General features: G+C 52.8%; 1 protein-coding gene and 1 pseudogene across 1 annotated transcript; both read right to left on the bottom strand.

Moving 5' to 3' along the window:
• The window catches only part of LOC146177187 (glutamate receptor ionotropic, delta-1-like), a 73,186-nt pseudogene that overhangs the window by 26,654 nt on the left and 29,413 nt on the right, over positions 1-17,119 (bottom strand).
• LOC146177188 (uncharacterized) lies at positions 1,126-2,363 on the bottom strand. Its single transcript, XM_084580746.1, has 2 exons — positions 1,618-2,363; positions 1,126-1,156 (listed from the first exon to the last, which is right to left on the bottom strand). The coding sequence occupies exons 1-2, from the start codon at positions 2,361-2,363 to the stop codon at positions 1,126-1,128; spliced, it is 777 nt and encodes a 258-aa protein (XP_084436872.1).

Consider the following 17,119-nt stretch of genomic DNA (forward strand, 5'->3'; position numbering starts at 1 on the left):
TATCCAGCGTGAAGGTACTCTTCAAGTGATGAGACAAGGGTAATAACATTATCAGTCGCAGACCTATTTTGGCGAAACCCGTTCATTTCTTGAGGATATTCATTTCTGCTCTCGAGGACCAGGTGGCGCATTTGGAGATCGTTCGCTCCATAAGCTTACCGACGCAGCTCAGTAGGGCGATGGGTTGGAAGGATGCATAACTTGTTGGCTGTTTAGAAGGTTTCAAAACGGGCACAATTTTCGCCAACTTCCATTCCGTTGGAACTTCACCAGACATCCAGGAAGAATTGTAGTATTCCAGGAGTCGAAGGCGGGAATTGTGAGGTAGCTTTGCGATTGCGTCATAGGTCACTTCATCATGGCCCGGAGACGTCCGTCTGTTTAATTCTGCCATAGCTGCGGTTAACTTCTCTGTAAGGCCGCAGTGGCCCTTTCTTTAATGTTTCGGCGCGCGCGCCGCAGAAAACGGCGATGGAATGTTCTCCAAGCTACGAGAAAGCGGCGCGATCGATTACGTAATCTCGGCCAAACCTACGCGATAAAACTTAACGAGCAAAACTGGTGCAGCACGTGTGACTAAATGGATAGGAATATGAGCTTAGCCAAAACATGGAACCTACTGAGGTACCTCCTAGACCCGAACAAATTAAAACAGACAGCTAGCATCAACCAAGTGAAGGCGAGACACGCTTTCCATGGGACGGATAAGCAACTAATGGAGAGACTCAACGAAATATACATAGGAGAAACAACAGAAATTAAACAAGCGGAATATGGGGGTCCAGAGAATGGCAAACTAGATGCAGATATCACAGTAGCAGAAGTCGGAGCAGCTATAGCGGGGTTAAGAACTCGCTCGGCCTCTGGACCAGATAAGATATCAAATGTCATGCTAGAAATCTAGATGAAGGCTCGGCGGAAGCAATCACACGATACACAAACAAAGTATGGAAAGAAAGTAAATTACCGGAAGAATGGAAAAAGGCAGAAGTGATTCTCATTCCTAAGCCGGGGAAAGAACCAAAGTTAGAAAACCTAAGACCAATCTCTCTGACATCATGTGTGGGGAAGCTCATGGAACACGTAGTGCAAGCGAGATTAACAAAATACATGGAGGATGAAAACCTATGGCCCCATGAGATTGTAGGCTTCACACCTAAGCTCAGCACGCAGGACATAATGCTCAGACTAAGACATGATATCATAGACAAGAAAGGGCTAGACACTGTGGGCGATTCCTCTGCCCGAGGCATGCGCACGACAAAACACACAGTGGGCCGTGTAACAAACATTCTTTATCTCACGTTACGCGCGGGGGTCGTCGAGGCCGTCCGGGGTCGTCGTCCGGGTGGCTGCGGGTCGTTCTCGTGGAGAGAGCCAGGGGAGAAGCGGGAGCGACGAGCCAGGAACCAAGAAGGCCAGACGGCGGCACGAGCCTTCCTTTATAGACCCCTCGCGCGGGACCGGTTATCCCCGAACGAGCGGGGAGAGGGAAACCGGCAGCGCGCAAGGAGCCTTGGGAAGGTGGCGCGGCCGTTGAAAGCGCGGCGCGCCACGGGCGCTAGAGATATGTGGCGTGGGCCCCCACATCTTCCCCCCCCCCCCTCAGCGTCCGACCCGGAGTCCGCCAGCAGGCGATCCAATTCGTCCGGGTCCGGGCTGACGTCCGTGGAGACCCAAGGGGGCGCTGGGGACCCTACCCGCGCCTGGGCGATGATGGCCTCCGCCGCCGGAGACAGCAGCTCAGGCCGGCTCGATTGAAGGAGGCGTAAGGCTGCCTCCTCCGGGCTGCCCCTCTGGACGGGCCGTCCGGCTGCCAAAGCGGTCGCTGCGACCACTGCCCGGTGCAGCCGCTCCGCCGCCTCTGCACGGCTCCTATGCAGCGCCCCGGCCTCGTGGACGGCGCGGCACACAAGCAGGGTGCCGCAGAGACCGCACAGGCCTGCGCGCTCCTCTTCTGTATAGTGGGCCGGGGGCTCGTTGTCCCGGTCCTCTAAGGCAAGGCCCCGGAACGGCAGGGGCACCGACTGCGCGGCCTCTCCGCGGAGAGGCCGGGCCTGGTCTCGCCACCTGGACCCCGCGCAGTAGGAGACCGCCGCCCCGTCGGCGACCGTGGTCCAGGTGGCGGTGTGCCGCACAGTCCTGTGCCGCTTGGACTGCGGCTCCAGGCCTGGGGGTGGGCCCCCCGAACGCTTTCCGTGTCCGACATCACTGGGGGGGCTTCTCCAGTGCTTCTCCGGGCCGGTAGGCCGGTGGCGATGGGCACCGCGCCCACTCGTTCCAGGCCGCTGGCGCAGCCTCTGTTGCTTGTGCACCTGGTGGGTGCCCTCGATCCGGGCGCCGGGATACCGCCTGGGTGGCATGCTGTGAGGGGCAGAGAGGGGTTAGACGAGAAGCACGGGTTTTACCTGGTCCTCAGGTTGTAGCGTCGGTTGCAAACCGTACCACTACGTGCTCGCCTTCCCGGGGGAGAGATCGCTGAATCGCCTTGAGCTTCCACCGTTTCGCAGTTATCGTCCTTGCGAAGGTGGTAAGCTTTCAAGTCTGCGACGTGCACCGGACCAGCGGTTTCACCGCTCGCCAACAACCGCAGCTGGTAGGTGAGTGGCGTAGTCCGTGCCGTAACTTCGAACGGTCCAACCCACTTGTGCGCTAGCGACGCGGCGAAACCACGCGCCGCGTTACTAAGCGGGTGCGTTCTTTTCAGTACCAAGTCGCCCGTGTTGAAAACGACGTGACGACGACCTTTGTTGTACTGATCCGCTTGCTCCATGCGCGCGACATCGAGGTTTTCACGAGCCGCGCGCTGCGCTGCCTCAAGGCGCTCGCGGAGCTTTGCCGCGTACTGCGTAAGCGGAGGGGGTGCGGGCCCCGCCGCGTCAAGTAGGGCGTTCTCTAGCGGAAAAGCGATCTCTTTCCCAAAATTCAAGTAAGCAGGTGTCATACCCACCGACCTGTTCACGGTTGTTCTAGTGGCGAAAGCCAGTTCGGACAGCCGTGCGTCCCAATCTCTGTGCTGCTCGGTCGTCGCGACCAGCATACTCTTAACATTCCGATTCACTCTCTCGGTTATGTTGCTCTGAGCGTGGTAGGGACTCGTTTTCCTGTGGCGGATTTGAAGCGCCCGACAGGAATCAACAAAGACTTTGCTTGTGAAATACGAAGCATTGTCTGTAATCAAGTCGGAAGGGAAACCGAAACGAGTGAATGTCTCCAACAGTTTCTCCCAAATCCGTTCTGACACAAGCTTCCTAAGGGGGAAAACCTCAACCCACTTGGAATAGTGGTCCGTTATCACCAGGATATATTGGTGTCCGCGCGCGGAGCGAGGGAGGGGTCCCATGATATCGCACGCGACCACTTGCCACGGATAGTTGCTAACTACCGGCTTCATCATGCCAGCGGGTTTCCCCGCCCGAGGCTTGGCTACCTGGCAAACAGGACATGTACGGGCGTAACCCAGCACATCCTTTCTCATACCTGGCCAGGTCGCGACACGGCATAACTTATCGTAAGTCTTACTGCCGCTGCCATGGCCTGCCAGCGCTGAGTCATGGAAGTACTGGAGGAACCGTTTCCGCAACTTCCTCGGGACCACGACTCGGAAGGGGGATGCAATCGCCTCTTCCTCATCAAGTTGGGGGATGTAGCGGAGCAGTAAGCCGTCATCGCCCAGCAGATACGCGTCGTACTTGCCCTCAGCGTTCCCGGTGCAAGCTGCACTACTCGCTAGCTCTTTCAGCACCCGCTGGCATAGACCGTCTGATTTCTGGGCCTCAATTAGCTCTTCCCTACTGACCGCTACTCCCCATGACAGATTTCTCTCTGCCTCGCTTCTTGGCAGGCGAGTAGTCGCCGCCACCAGCTGCTGCGCCTTCTCTCTCTCGCAGCACAGCGCGGCAACTCTGTCCACCTCCTTTCTCTCTTTAACTACGCAGGGCGCGACACTCGCGTCCGCCCTCTCCTCCTCTCCACTAGCGGCGACGCCGCTTCCAGTAATGCTGGTCTGCGCCTCTTCTGCGCTTCTGCCAGCCTTCAACGGTGCGCGCGATAACACATCGGCCACCTTATTCATGCTGCCCCGGCGGTACTCAATGGCGTACGCGTAACGTTGCAACGTCAGCGCCCATCTCGCGAGTCTGCCTGCGGGGTTTTTCAGCCTCTTTAACCACAAAAGTGCCTGGTGATCTGTCTGCACGGTGAAAACCGCTCCGTCTAGGTACATGTCGAACTTTGACAATGCGAACATTATCGCCAGGCATTCCTTTTCGGACACGGAGTAATTCCGCTCCGCTGATGTGAGCGTGCGGCTAGCGAACGCGACAGGGCGCAGCTTGCCCTCGTGTTCCTGCAACAAAACAGCTCCTACACCGGCATCACTAGCATCTGTCTGCAAGACAAACGGCTTGTTCAGGTCGGGGAGGCGCAAACTAGCGGTGTTCGCTATCGCGCGAGCCAAGGCAACAAAAGCGTCGTTCTGTTCCTTGCCCCAGACCCACTTCGAGCCTTTTCGCAACAGCTGGTTCAACGGCCTAGCGAGCTCTGAACAACTAGGGATGAATTGTCTGTAGAAGGCAACCATTCCCAAAAACCTCTGCAAGCTTTTCACGTCCGTCGGGCAGGGGTAGTTCAGAATTGCCTGCAGTTTGTCATCGTTCGGTCTCAAAGTGCCATCATCAACCACAAATCCCAAGAGGTTCACTCTCTTCGATGCCAACTGCACTTTCTTTGGGTTGATCGTTATACCCGCACGTCTCATTCTTTCAAGAACGGAATTCAAGGGAATGAGATGCTCCTCGAACGACTGTGAGAATATCACGACGTCGTCGAGGTACGCCATCGCGTAGTTGAACCTTGCATCGCCCAGCACGATGTCCATCAATCGCATGAACGTGCTCGGTGCATTAGACAAACCAAACGGGAGTCGAGTAAATTCGAAGAGCCCGCGGTGACAGGTGAATGCGGTTTTCTGAATGTCACCTTCCGCCACCTCAATCTGCAGGTACCCTCTGCTTGCATCCAGGACTGTGAAGAACCTTGCGTTCCTTAACGCGTACATCACAGCCTCGATCGACTGGAAAGGGTACGCAACCGTAGGCGTCAGTGAGTTGAGCTTACGATAATCAACACACAGCCTGACCGAACCATCTTTCTTTGGCGCTAGAACCACTGGGGACGCCCAGGGACTTTGTGAGGGTCTCACCGCGCCGGTATCTATCATCTCGTCAAGGGCGCTGTCGAGAAGCTGTCTCTTATGCGCGCTTAACGGCCGCGGGTTACATCTGAAAGGGCGCGCATCACCCGTTTCGATCTCGTGCTGAAACAAGTCGGTTCTGCCTGGTTTCTCTGTGAAGCAATCCGAAAACGGGAGTAAAGTTTCCACGAGCCTTCGGCGCTGACTACCGGTTCCTGAGAAGGACGCGATAATTGCTTCTAATGGGCTACCATTCAGTGTTGCGGGGGAGCCCTCTGCGACAAAAGCGTGAACGCTCGCTCGCTCAGCGACGCATTCCTGTTTGGGTGCGCTAACAAAGGGAATGAGGGGGGTGAAGGGGCTGTAGCGATAGCCGTTCTCCCCCATGTCAAGCACAATGCCTTCGCTCGAAAGAAAATCTCTTCCCAGAATAACTGGTATGGCTAAGCCGGGCAGATAGACGAAGCGATGCCTGCGCTTCCTGCCGTCGAAACGCAGGACCAGACGCACCGCTCCTTCTGCTTTTGTTGTCCCTGCTGCTAAGCTCAAAGGGGTTTCTGCTGGCCTTACACGGATGTTACATCTACGGCAGGCCTCGAAAACATCATCACCGACCAATGACAGAGTTGAGCCCGTGTCAACGAGTGCCGAGTAGCTTTGACCAACTAACCGCACTAGCATAAAAGGGCTTGAGCGCGACATCATTCCTTGCGCTCTACAGGCGAGGGGGACAAAAGCCTCTGCGCCCCCGGGGCGGTCGCCCGGTGACGCGGCGTGGGGGTACATTTCCCATTTTCCGCCGTGGCTACCACGAAATTCTCCCGCCGACGGCGACAGGCTGGTGTTACCAATTATGGCCGCCGGCGGTCCGCGTTTCCCTGCGTACGCCTTGCTTGACACTCTCGTGCCACGTGGCCCGGCTGGTTGCAATTCCAGCAAAGCCGATCGTTCACCTGCCACGCGGTCGGGGGATGCCGCGTTCCACGAAGCGGTTGGGGACGTATTTCCCCTCTCTCCGCGCCTATGCGGACGTCGCTGGCGAGCCCAGCTCGACGCCGCTGCTCGAACGCGTACGGGTCAAGAGCGCGAGGAATATCGGAGCCTTCCGCTGGCCTTTCCTGCCCAACCGTCATTACGTCTGCGCCCCTGGCGCGCGGCGCGTAGTCTCGGCCTCCGGCGCAGGCGCATCGCGGCTCTAGCGATTCGGCTGGCCTGGGGGGTGGCTGGTAGCGCAATTCAGCGAGTAAATCCGCCTGTACTACCTTCGCTTCCTGTGCTAGGGCCTCGAGGTTTGCAAAACCACGTCCCCGCAAATACGGCTTGAAGCGCGGATGGCATTGCCTCATCACGCGCGTGACCTGTTCTAGATCGGTTGCCGTGGGGTCTGCCCTCTTGTAGAGCTCCTGCATTGCGCGTACATACTCGAGGAGGCTCTCCTCTGGGTGCTGTGTGCGCAACGCTAGCTCCTCAAGCATCCGACGTTCGTAATCGGGCGGCAAGAACTCGGCGCGGAAGCGATCTGTGAAGTCTGCCATCGACTGGAAGGCCGGCTGGCAGCGTCTCCACCGCGCCGCGCTCTCAACAAGTGCCACGGGGATTACCTGCGCTAGCACCACGTCGTCTGGGGAACCCAGTGCCGTCTGATAATCCTCGAGTTCTTGCAAGAACTCGTGGACTGACTTCACGTCCGTGTAGCCGGAAAAAGAGGGAACCTCTACATTTATCCGCGGACGCGAGACTGTCGTCGCAGCTGTGGCTTGGTTGGCGCTAGCCACCGAACCGAGCTGACGGGTGAACACCGACAACACTTCGTTCATCTGCCTCATCAGGGCGGCCGCATCGGTAACCTGCACAGACTCTACCGCATCCCTCACCTCACTTCCGGACGCACTGGCGTCCGAAGCGGCGGCCCTATCTGGCACGTCTTTTCTCGGAGGCATTGCACTCAACAACTAAGGCCGGCCGAGAGCCGCAGAACTGCTACACGCGCACGACTACCACCTAGCCCGCGTCAGGAGGCTATTCACAAAGTCTAAACACTTCATAAAACTAACATATGCACAAAAAAAAATTAAAACACAAACCGCCCGTCACTAAAAAACACGCACATAACCCAAAACAAAATTAAAACACTGTACAAGCACCACTATACTACACTCCGCCTCATATGCACACACGCTAGCCCTAAACTCAAAATGGCGTCGTACCTAACACACAAAGGACCGGCCCGTCGTGTTGCCGTGCGCTGCCACGTTGGCAGAAAAATCGTCCACATGGGTGCTAATTCGGCTCCACGTTGGGCGCCAGTTGTGGGCGATTCCTCTGCCCGAGGCATGCGCACGACAAAACACACAGTGGGCCGTGTAACAAACATTCTTTATCTCACGTTACGCGCGGGGGTCGTCGAGGCCGTCCGGGGTCGTCGTCCGGGTGGCTGCGGGTCGTTCTCGTGGAGAGAGCCAGGGGAGAAGCGGGAGCGACGAGCCAGGAACCAAGAAGGCCAGACGGCGGCACGAGCCTTCCTTTATAGACCCCTCGCGCGGGACCGGTTATCCCCGAACGAGCGGGGAGAGGGAAACCGGCAGCGCGCAAGGAGCCTTGGGAAGGTGGCGCGGCCGTTGAAAGCGCGGCGTGCCACGGGCGCTAGAGATATGTGGCGTGGGCCCCCACAACACTAAGGTGAACCTAGGCCTAGACCTCACGAAGGCCTTCGATAATATCAGACATGACGCGGTACTAAAAGGTCTTGAGGAAGTAAACGTAGGCAAAAGAACATAAAATTACATTAAGAAATTTCTTCAGGGCAGAAGGGCGGTGATTAAATTTCAGGACGCAGAGCCTCCCAGCATAAGGCTAAGAAGCAAAGGAACCCCTCAAGGTGCCGTGTTATCTCCATTTCTATTCAACATAGCAATGAGAGGCCTCCCAGCTAAGCTGAATGAGATCTCTGGAATAAAGTTCAGCATGTATGCTGACGATATTAACATCTGGATGAACAATGGAAGTGATGCAGAAATTGAGTGGAGCCTGCAGAGAGCTGCAGACGCCGTGGTGAAGTATGCAGCCGACAGAGGACTAGCATGCTCACCTCAGAAGTCGGAGCTCTTTAGGTACAACACCACAGCAGAGACAAAAAGCCAATAAACATCAAAGTGGTAGTAGAGGGCCTAAAGGTGCCGCAGGTCGAGGAGATGAGGGTCCTGGGTATGGTTATCAATCATAAAGGCAACAATACCAATACCATTAAGAAATTAGCAACATATGCAGATCAAGTGCAAGGCATATTCAGAAGGATAGCAGTAAAAGGGAGAGGCCTAAAAGAGAGAAGCCTCCTAAGAATATCACAGGCGTACATAACAAGCAGAATCTGCTATGCAACGCCGTACTTAAATATAAACAAAGAGAACATAGATAAACTAGACAGGATACTGAGGAAATGGGCCAAGAGGGCTCTAGGACTTCCCATATCCACATCAACGGAACGTCTTGAGAAAATGGGTATCCACAGAGATGGGCCGAGCTAGCTGAGGGAGTTAGAATAGCTCAGCTGGAGCGACTTAGCCAATCTGAAACAGGAAGAAAAATACTAGAATGGATAGACATCAAACCGGGATACACTGCTCATAAGACAGTGGATATCCCGGAAGAGATAAGAGCCAGGATACGCGTCCCGCATATGCCAAAAAATATGCATCCCGAATGTAACAAAGAGAGGCTCGGGCATAGAGCCAGAGCCTACGAGAAAAGAATGGGAGAACAACCAGCAGAGCAAGTGGCCTACATAGATGCCGCATGTGGACGGCAAGGAGCAGCCGTATCCGCAGTAGTCGACGGAACAGGAGCACCTGTAGTATCGGCTTCAAGCCGCACGAGAGACGCCAACGCGGCGGAGGAATTGGCAGTAGCGCTCGCTTGTGTCGGTACCAAGGCTAAATTCATACTATGCGATAGCAAAAATGCGGTCAGAAATTTTGGGCAGGGAAGAATATCAGAAGAAGCTAAACGAGTCCTCGAATCGAGGCCGCTTGAGCGCAACGTGGAAATTATATGGATACCAGCACATGAATCCATCGCAGGGAATGAGGCTGCTCACGAGTTTGCCCGAGCTCTCCATCACCGGGCGGCTGCCGAGCAGCCCTTTTGCATGGATATAAAAGATAGCCTAATCTCGTATAAGGAGGCTACAGAGCACTATAAACTAAGCAGAAGGGTCTATCTGCCGCCAGACCGTTCCCTCGGAAACGGGGAGGCAATTGCATGGAGGAGGCTACAAGGGGGCAATCATATTAGCCCCTTTTGGATATATGCAACAATTTCAAAAAATGAAAAGGATCTACATTGCAAAACATGTGGGAGAAGGGGCACTCTAGATCATATTATTTGGGAATGTAACAACAGCCCAGGAGCTAACAAAAATATAGATAGAGACGCCTGGGAGACCCTGCTGCGAAGCGAGGACCCCGCTCAGCAGCAGCAAGCCATCCGCCTGGCGGCTGAGGCCGTGAAGCAACAATGTATATTCATCAGACCTTAGTTTGCGAGGCTCCTGAGTAAGGCTCCATCAGGCCTGCGTGCCGGGGAGTCCGAAACGGAGCTTTATCTCGGTGGAAATAAAAGGTTTTCAACAACAACCGCGCTGCGCCTCCTCGCCCTCGTCGTCATGCGCGGAGCCACGCGTGCATTCCCCCGCACGGTCCCGGCCCTCCTCCTCCCTTCGCGCGGGAGGGCCGCGCGTGCTGACCACGTTCGAGTAAATTCGAGGCTTCTCCAGAGGGCCAAGGGAGGGAGGCATAGCTTTAGCAGCGCTAAGCTGTTTTCCGTTCCTCCTCCGCGCTTAGAAGCTTCTGCGCTGGCTATTTAAGAGCGCGCCGCGCAGCCATCGACGGTTCTGGTTCTGGTTCTGATTCGATTGTCGCTCGGAGGAGACAGCGTAGCAGGCAGGCCCCGACTGAGAAGTCGTAAAAAGAGCGATGCGCTAGTTTTGCAGTCTCTTTTGTAAAGTGTGTCGCCTCTCTGTCTCGTGTAACTAAGTTTTCTGTACCCTGTGCTTCGTGTTCTTGTTATACAAAGTTAATGTTCTTTTTGTTACGGCAAGTTCGTCGTCCTGCGTCTCAGTGTGTTTGTGTGTGAACTGCACGTCGCCTGCCGAATCGAGGAGCACCTTGGAGAGGTGTGGAAGATTTAAAGAAGAAACAAGAAGACCTTTTGACGTTTACTGGCGCAGTCGACATTACTATTCGGGAACTGCAGCACTCAGCAAGCCCAGCCCGTTACTCGAGCCGTCGCAACATTATCAGCGCTCACCGAAGTCTGCCGGCCGTTCAAGGTGTAAGAGCCGCGCCGCGTGCAAGGACCTAGGGACCCCAAGAGGAGACGTTCAGAGGCAGCGGCTAATAGGAGTGCCTACCAGAGAGGAGCGGCGCGGCAAGGAGGGAGCAACCGTTACTGAGGTGCTGAGATCTCCCGGTCGTTCGGGGTAGGAACTTCATCGACGCGTGCAAGGACCCAGGGACCCCCAGCGGTGACGGTCAGAGGCAGCGACGACCGGAAGTGCCCCACAGCGAGGAGCGACGCGGCGAGGAAGGCGCAACCGTTGCTCAGGTGAGCGGGATTTCTTGCGTTCGTTGGTGTGCGTGGCTCAGGCATTAGGAGCGGGAGGCGTGCGGTGTCGACGTGTAGTTACTTCGGTTAGTAAACATAAACACCAGTTCTTTTTGTTACGGCAAGTTCGTCGTCCTGCGTCTCAGTGTGTTTGTGTGTGAACTGCACGTCGCCTGCCGAATCGAGGAGCACCTTGGAGAGGTGCGGAAGATTTAAAGAAGAAACAAGAATACCTTTTGACGTTTACTGGCGCAGTCGACATTACTATTCGGGAACTGCAGCACTCAGCAAGCCCAGCCCGTTACTCGAGCCGTCGCAACATTATCGGCGCTCACCGGTCTGCCGGCCGTTCAAGGTGTAAGAGCCGCGCCGCGTGCAAGGACCTAGGGACCCCAAGAGGAGACGTTCAGAGGCAGCGGCGAATAAGAGTGCCCACCAGAGAGGAGCGTCGCGGCAAGGAGGGAGCAACCGTTGCTGAGGTGCTGAGATCTCCCGGTCGTTCGGGGTAGGAACTTCATCGACGCGTGCAAGGACCCAAGGACCCCCAGCGGTGACGGTCAGAGGCCGCGACGATCGGAAGTGCCCCACAGCGAGGAGCGACGCGGCGAGGAAGGCGCTACCGTTGATCAGGTGAGCGTGATTTCTTGCGTCCGTTGGTGTGCGTGGCTCAGGCATTAGGAGCAGGAGGTGTGCGGTGTCGACGTGTAGTTACTTCGGTTAGTAAACATGAACACCAGAAAGTCAGTGTTTTCCGGATGGACCAGAGTGTCCGTAAGAGTCCCCGTAGCCTCACTTAGACGGAAGGATTGCGTAGCGAAGACGAAATATAAGCACCTAGTGAAGCGTCGAGAGACAGAGGCGAAAATAGAGAATCGAATTAGAAATCAGAGAAATGGAGATAGCAGCTAAGTTCGAAATCGCAAAGATGGAGACGGAATTGAGAAAGTACGAACTGGAAGCTCAAAAAGCGATCCAGTTATTACAAATAAGACAAATGCCCCTCGGACGCCAAATTGGAGCAAGTAGAAGAAACTAAAAAGAGTGTTTCGAAAGAGCGGCCCCGAATAGTACTCAAAGGGAATGTGTCACGTAGAGCTACAGCTTCAGCGCCAGACACTACCGCGAGCATAGATGCGGCGGAGACGACCTTCGCTAAGGAAATTCAGTTGGCATCAACGGCGCGTCGCCGGCTAAGGAAGTAAACAACGGCAAAACAGCTGCGAAAGCTGTAGCGATAGAAGTGCTTTTAAACTTTTTGCACGTGAACTTTGTGCGCCAGGAACTGTAACCAGCTTTAAACGTCATGCATGCAACAAGGCGACTGTGAAAAGGAACTGTGCATGTATATCGTGTTCTTGTGAACGGAAAGTCGCGGCTTTTTGTTATTGTTCGGTTTGGCTGGGCAAAAAAGCCCAGCAATCCTCTTATGGTGGGGCGTGTAAGGCCGCGGTGGCCCTTTCTGTAATGTTTCGGCTCGCGCGCCGCAGAAAACGGCGATGAAATGTTCTCCAAGCTACAAAAAAGTGACGCGACCGATTACGTAATCTCGGCCACCGCGCTGCGCCTCCTCACCCTCGTCGTCATGCGCGGAGCCACGCGTGCATTCCCCCGCATGGTCCCGCCCTCCTCCTCGCTTCGCGCGGGAGGGTCGCGCGTGCTGACCACGTTCGAGTAAATTCGAGGCCTCTCCAGAGGGCCGAGGGGGGGAGGCATAGCTTTGGCAGCGCTAAGCTGTTTTCCGTTCCTCCTCAGTGCCTAGAAGCTTCTGCGCTGGCTATTTAAGAGCGCGCCGCGCAGCCATTGACGGTTCTGGTTCTGATTCGATTCTCGCTCGGAGGAGACAGCGTAGCAGGCAGGCCCCGCCTGAGAAGTCGTAAAAAGAGCGATGCGCTGGTTTTGCAGTCTCGTTTGTAAAATGTGTCGCCTCTCTGTCTCGTATAACTAAGTTTTCTGTACCCTGTGCTTCGTGTTCTTGTTACATAAAGTTAATATTCGTTTTGTTACGGCAAGTTCGTCGTCCTGCGTCTCAGTGTGTTTGTGTGTGAACTGCACGTCGCCTACCGAATCGAGGAGCACCTTGGAGAGTTTCGGAAGATTTAAAGAAGAAACAAGAAGACATTTGACGTTTACTTCCTCAAAAGTGAATGGAAGGTCCATCGCTGACACTGCCGCCGGGGGGATGTTTGACAGACCATCTGTGGAATGTGTGGAAGTCACTGACCCTGCGGACAGTTGTCTGCAGTGTTCTTCTGAGACTTCTTTGATCAATTTTCGCTCATGCAGAGATAGTGCTGTTAAAGGGAAAAGCTGTTGGAGGGGCATGCGCATACCGCGAACTATCCGCCAAATTGTGGCTACTGATTGGCGCACGTCCAGTGTAGAACAAAAGTTACGCCATCTTTGCCGACTAAGCTTATCCAGGTAGCGTCGAATGTGACGTTGTGTGTGTCGGCAGGCACGAAGGTCTTCAATGTTTTTTTGTGCGCTTAGCTTTCCTTTTAGCATGTCTGCGAATAGTGCACAGCCTTTGGAATGTCTCATTATTTTTGGGTAAGCCATTGCTTGTAGTTGATTCGCGTGCGTTCTCTCAGGCAATAAGCAATTGTCGGTAGTAGTTACTCATGCCGGGTTGCGGCAGTAATTCCTCTGCTAGCAGCATCTTTGTACGTATCCCAGTTTGTAGATTTGAGAATTGGGTAATGGTTTTTCCACGTGTTTGGAGATCGGTGCGCCAGCCAAAGTTGTGGGCAGCTGAACTGGTCACAAAGGTCACGTCAATGCTGCTGGAAGTCGTCAGGCCTCGGAGATAGGTTATGCTGTCGTCCTTTAGCAGTCCAATTAAATGTTTTGCCAGAAGTTCTGCCAGCTTGGCGCCTCGGACACATGTGTGTGAGCTTTCCCAAATTTCATTGTAAGCGCTGAAGTATCCGCAAATAATATGTGGATTGGGCGTCATTGTTATAAAATTTTCAAGCCTCGAAGCATCGAATGGCCTGCCTGACTCAAGATATACTCCAATAAGAGTGTACTCTTGCCTCCCAATTACTGTTGTGGCGCACACATATTCGTTATCATTGTGAGGCGGAACTTCATCCAAGGAGGCCGGGATATTCTTGCGAAAGCCTATCAGCAATCAGCTAACGTCATCTAGTCGTTGTGAATGATGAAAATAGTATCCGCGTAGTCTAAGCGTTTCCTCCACGCGCGATTCAGAGATGACTATGAAAGGAAAGTGGTACGCTCGTACAAGTTGCCGAAAATCAGAGAGCTTCGAGCGTAAACCACCATCGTTCCACTGAAAAATGGTGCATTGCGATAGATGTTGTGGATGGTTAACTGTGGTGAAGCTCTTCTTGTCGAAGCCATGATTACCGACGTGTGCTATTAGGCCCCTGCGGAGCGTAAGAGACCGACAGCGACGGCTCCATTGCTAGAACAGCTTGTACTTCTGAGAGTCCTTGTGACGAAGGGCTACCGCGGACAAGTGCCTTGATGGCGGCAAACCGCGTCGGAATCAGTAGACTTGTGATTTCTTGTTCGGTGCTTCCGCTTTGCTGCCTTTCGCTGATCTTCTTGTTACATTGCGTTGCTTTAGGGTGAGAGTTAGAAAGGTTGTTTGTCGGGTCGTGTGCGAAGTGTCGCTGCTACTTTGTTGGAGGAGAAAAGCCAGCGGACTTTCCATGCTTCTTTTTGGCTGCAGCCGCGTACGTGTCATCCCACGTTTTTCCATCGTGTGATTTTCCATGTTGTGGTGACTGATTTTGGGATATATCTAACGTTTTTGTAAAAACCACGTCAGGGTTAGGTGGTGGATCATGAGGCTTATTGGCGGTTTCCCTTGTGCTTGCTCCACTGAGCGTGCAAGTCCCATTGGACCAAAGAAATCCGTTGAGCATCCAGCGGATGTCCGACAACGGATACTCAACGTCCGTCGGACGTCTCCAAAGGTCCGCCGAAAGTCCGGTAGACATGCGGCGGTCGTCCGAGGGACGTCCGGTGCAAAGAAAATGGCGGTCCGTGGAAAATCCGGTGGACATCAAAACCCGGACGCTCGGACATCCGTGAATTGTCCAGAAACGGACGTGCATTTTTGAAACAGCCACAGGACGTCCACCGGAAAATTCTGTTCCATCGAGGGACGTCCAGTGGATGTGAGAAGTTGATCGTCGCATGCTGGACGTCCAAGCACTGTCCCGCGGACCAACCTTTATGATCGGTGGACGTCCGCAGGACACTTGACCCAAGTACTGATGCAGCCTGTAGTGCAGCATATCTTTGACCTCCTAATCAAGAAAGCTCATTTTGGAGTGTAAACCTGATTCACATCCTACTGGTTCAGCTCATGCTTTGCTCAATGCCACAGACACTCTCTGCAAACAGTGAAAGCAGAAGCATGTCATGCCTGCTGCATGCACTGCAAACATAGGCATTGCATGTTACTGCTTTACTAAAAGCGCCCTTGGCATCCAACAAAACATTAGTAAAAGAGAACCAGACAGGATGCAAAACTGTCTATACACTGAAGCAAGCTCTCTCAAACCAAAAGGCCAATGGTACGTTTGCAGGTCATGTCTAGATCCAGACAATATTTTGGAGTGGCGTGGCATGTATCAGTGACATGATTGGCTTTTAAGCTTGCGACAGCTTGTTTCTACACGTAGACAATGTTTTGCGACTTCCTGGTTCTGTTTCTCTGATTTGCTAGATGACAGGGGTGCTCTTAAAAGAGCAGTAACATGCAATTCCTACCACCTTGCAAATATGTGCAGCAGGCATGGCTTGTTTTCACTTATGCCTTTTGCAAACAGCGCTCGTGACATTGAAAGCACAAACCGAGCCAGCAGAATGTAAATCGTGTCGACACTCACAAATCGGCTTTCTTGATCAGGAAGCCAACTGTATACACTTCTGCACTACAGGCTGCATCAGGACATGAAAACTGACTTCCTAGATAGGAGCACAAGATGTAACTGCAATGAGGGATCCCTTTTTGAAATTGCTTCCTGCTGATTCAGCAGCTTTCAGTTCCTGGGCCCCAAGGAACATAGAGCCAAATTGACACTTCATTTCACTTTAGAAATGATAGTACCTGACGCAGGAAATGTTTTAAAGTAAAACAAGGAATTTATTGAATCACGCCAAAAGCTGGGTGCAGAAGCACACGCAGAATTGCTACTACATATTTTGCTGAAGCAAGTACTCAAACTGTGCTTTATTTCTAAGTACCAAAGCTAAAATTGGAGCTGCACTTTGAGCTCAGCTACTATATTATTGCAACGGTTACCCAAAAAAGTAACATTTAGAAAAAGGCTCAAAATAATTCACATAGCAATCAAAAAAACACATTTGCCAAGCAAATGCCTGCAATGCACTACACGTAACATCTGTTCTCAGAATACTAATTTGCACAAAAAAAAACTAGAAGAACTTAGCTTCTAGACTTCCTTGCTGAAAGCAATAGCAGTCTAAACATTGAATTAGATCCAAGTGAACTGACATACATAACATTAGGAATACAAACTGGTACAAAAAGGAACAAAATATAAGATCTTTGCTTCCAGACTTCATTACTGAAAGCAAGAACAGTGGTCTATCATTAAATTAGACGCAAGTGAACCCACACGTGACAAGGAGACAGCGTCCACCAGTTGGCAGTGTTCTGTAACGCAACAAGAATACGAGGGACAAGACAAGCACTTACTGCCACAATTGCTCTTTATTTGGCGCTCACAGAATTTACACAGGAATGAACAAGGTGAAACATTATAACTGTGATATGTGAAATTCAACTAAAGACTTCATGTCACCGTTTCAATCTTTCCCCTTCTTGACTTCTGCATTTAAATTCTGTGAGTGCCAAATAAAAAGTTAATGAAAGAAAGTGGTTGCGTCTTGTCCCTCGTCATCTTGTCGGGCTATGGAACATCAAGTACACCCACTAGCTCTCGATCTCATCCTGACAGTGTTCCTTATCTATGAAGCACAAAATGAAAGAACAAGAGGTCCGCGTAGATTAAATGACTAATATTACCAGTGTTGAATACAGGCCTTGATATTGAAAGAACACTCAAATAAAACCACTTAACTAGATGCACTTGGAAGAAATCAGGTAGCAGCAAAAACATTAAAACAGACTGTATTAAATAAATATTAAAAACTAAAACTAGACTAAAAACCATGACTAGTATTTTGTTAATCACAAGCCCATCAGAGCTGGTTGAATATAGTATGTAAGCAGTGACTGGTCGCACACAAGCACTACAAAAAAATTAATGCACTTCAGAAATACAACCTCAAAGTAACACACAATGTCATGAGACCATC

The sequence above is a fragment of the Amblyomma maculatum genome, chromosome 10 (genome assembly GCF_055883805.1).
Source record: "Amblyomma maculatum isolate TAMU_Amacu chromosome 10, ASM5588380v1, whole genome shotgun sequence".
Taxonomy (NCBI): domain Eukaryota; kingdom Metazoa; phylum Arthropoda; class Arachnida; order Ixodida; family Ixodidae; genus Amblyomma; species Amblyomma maculatum.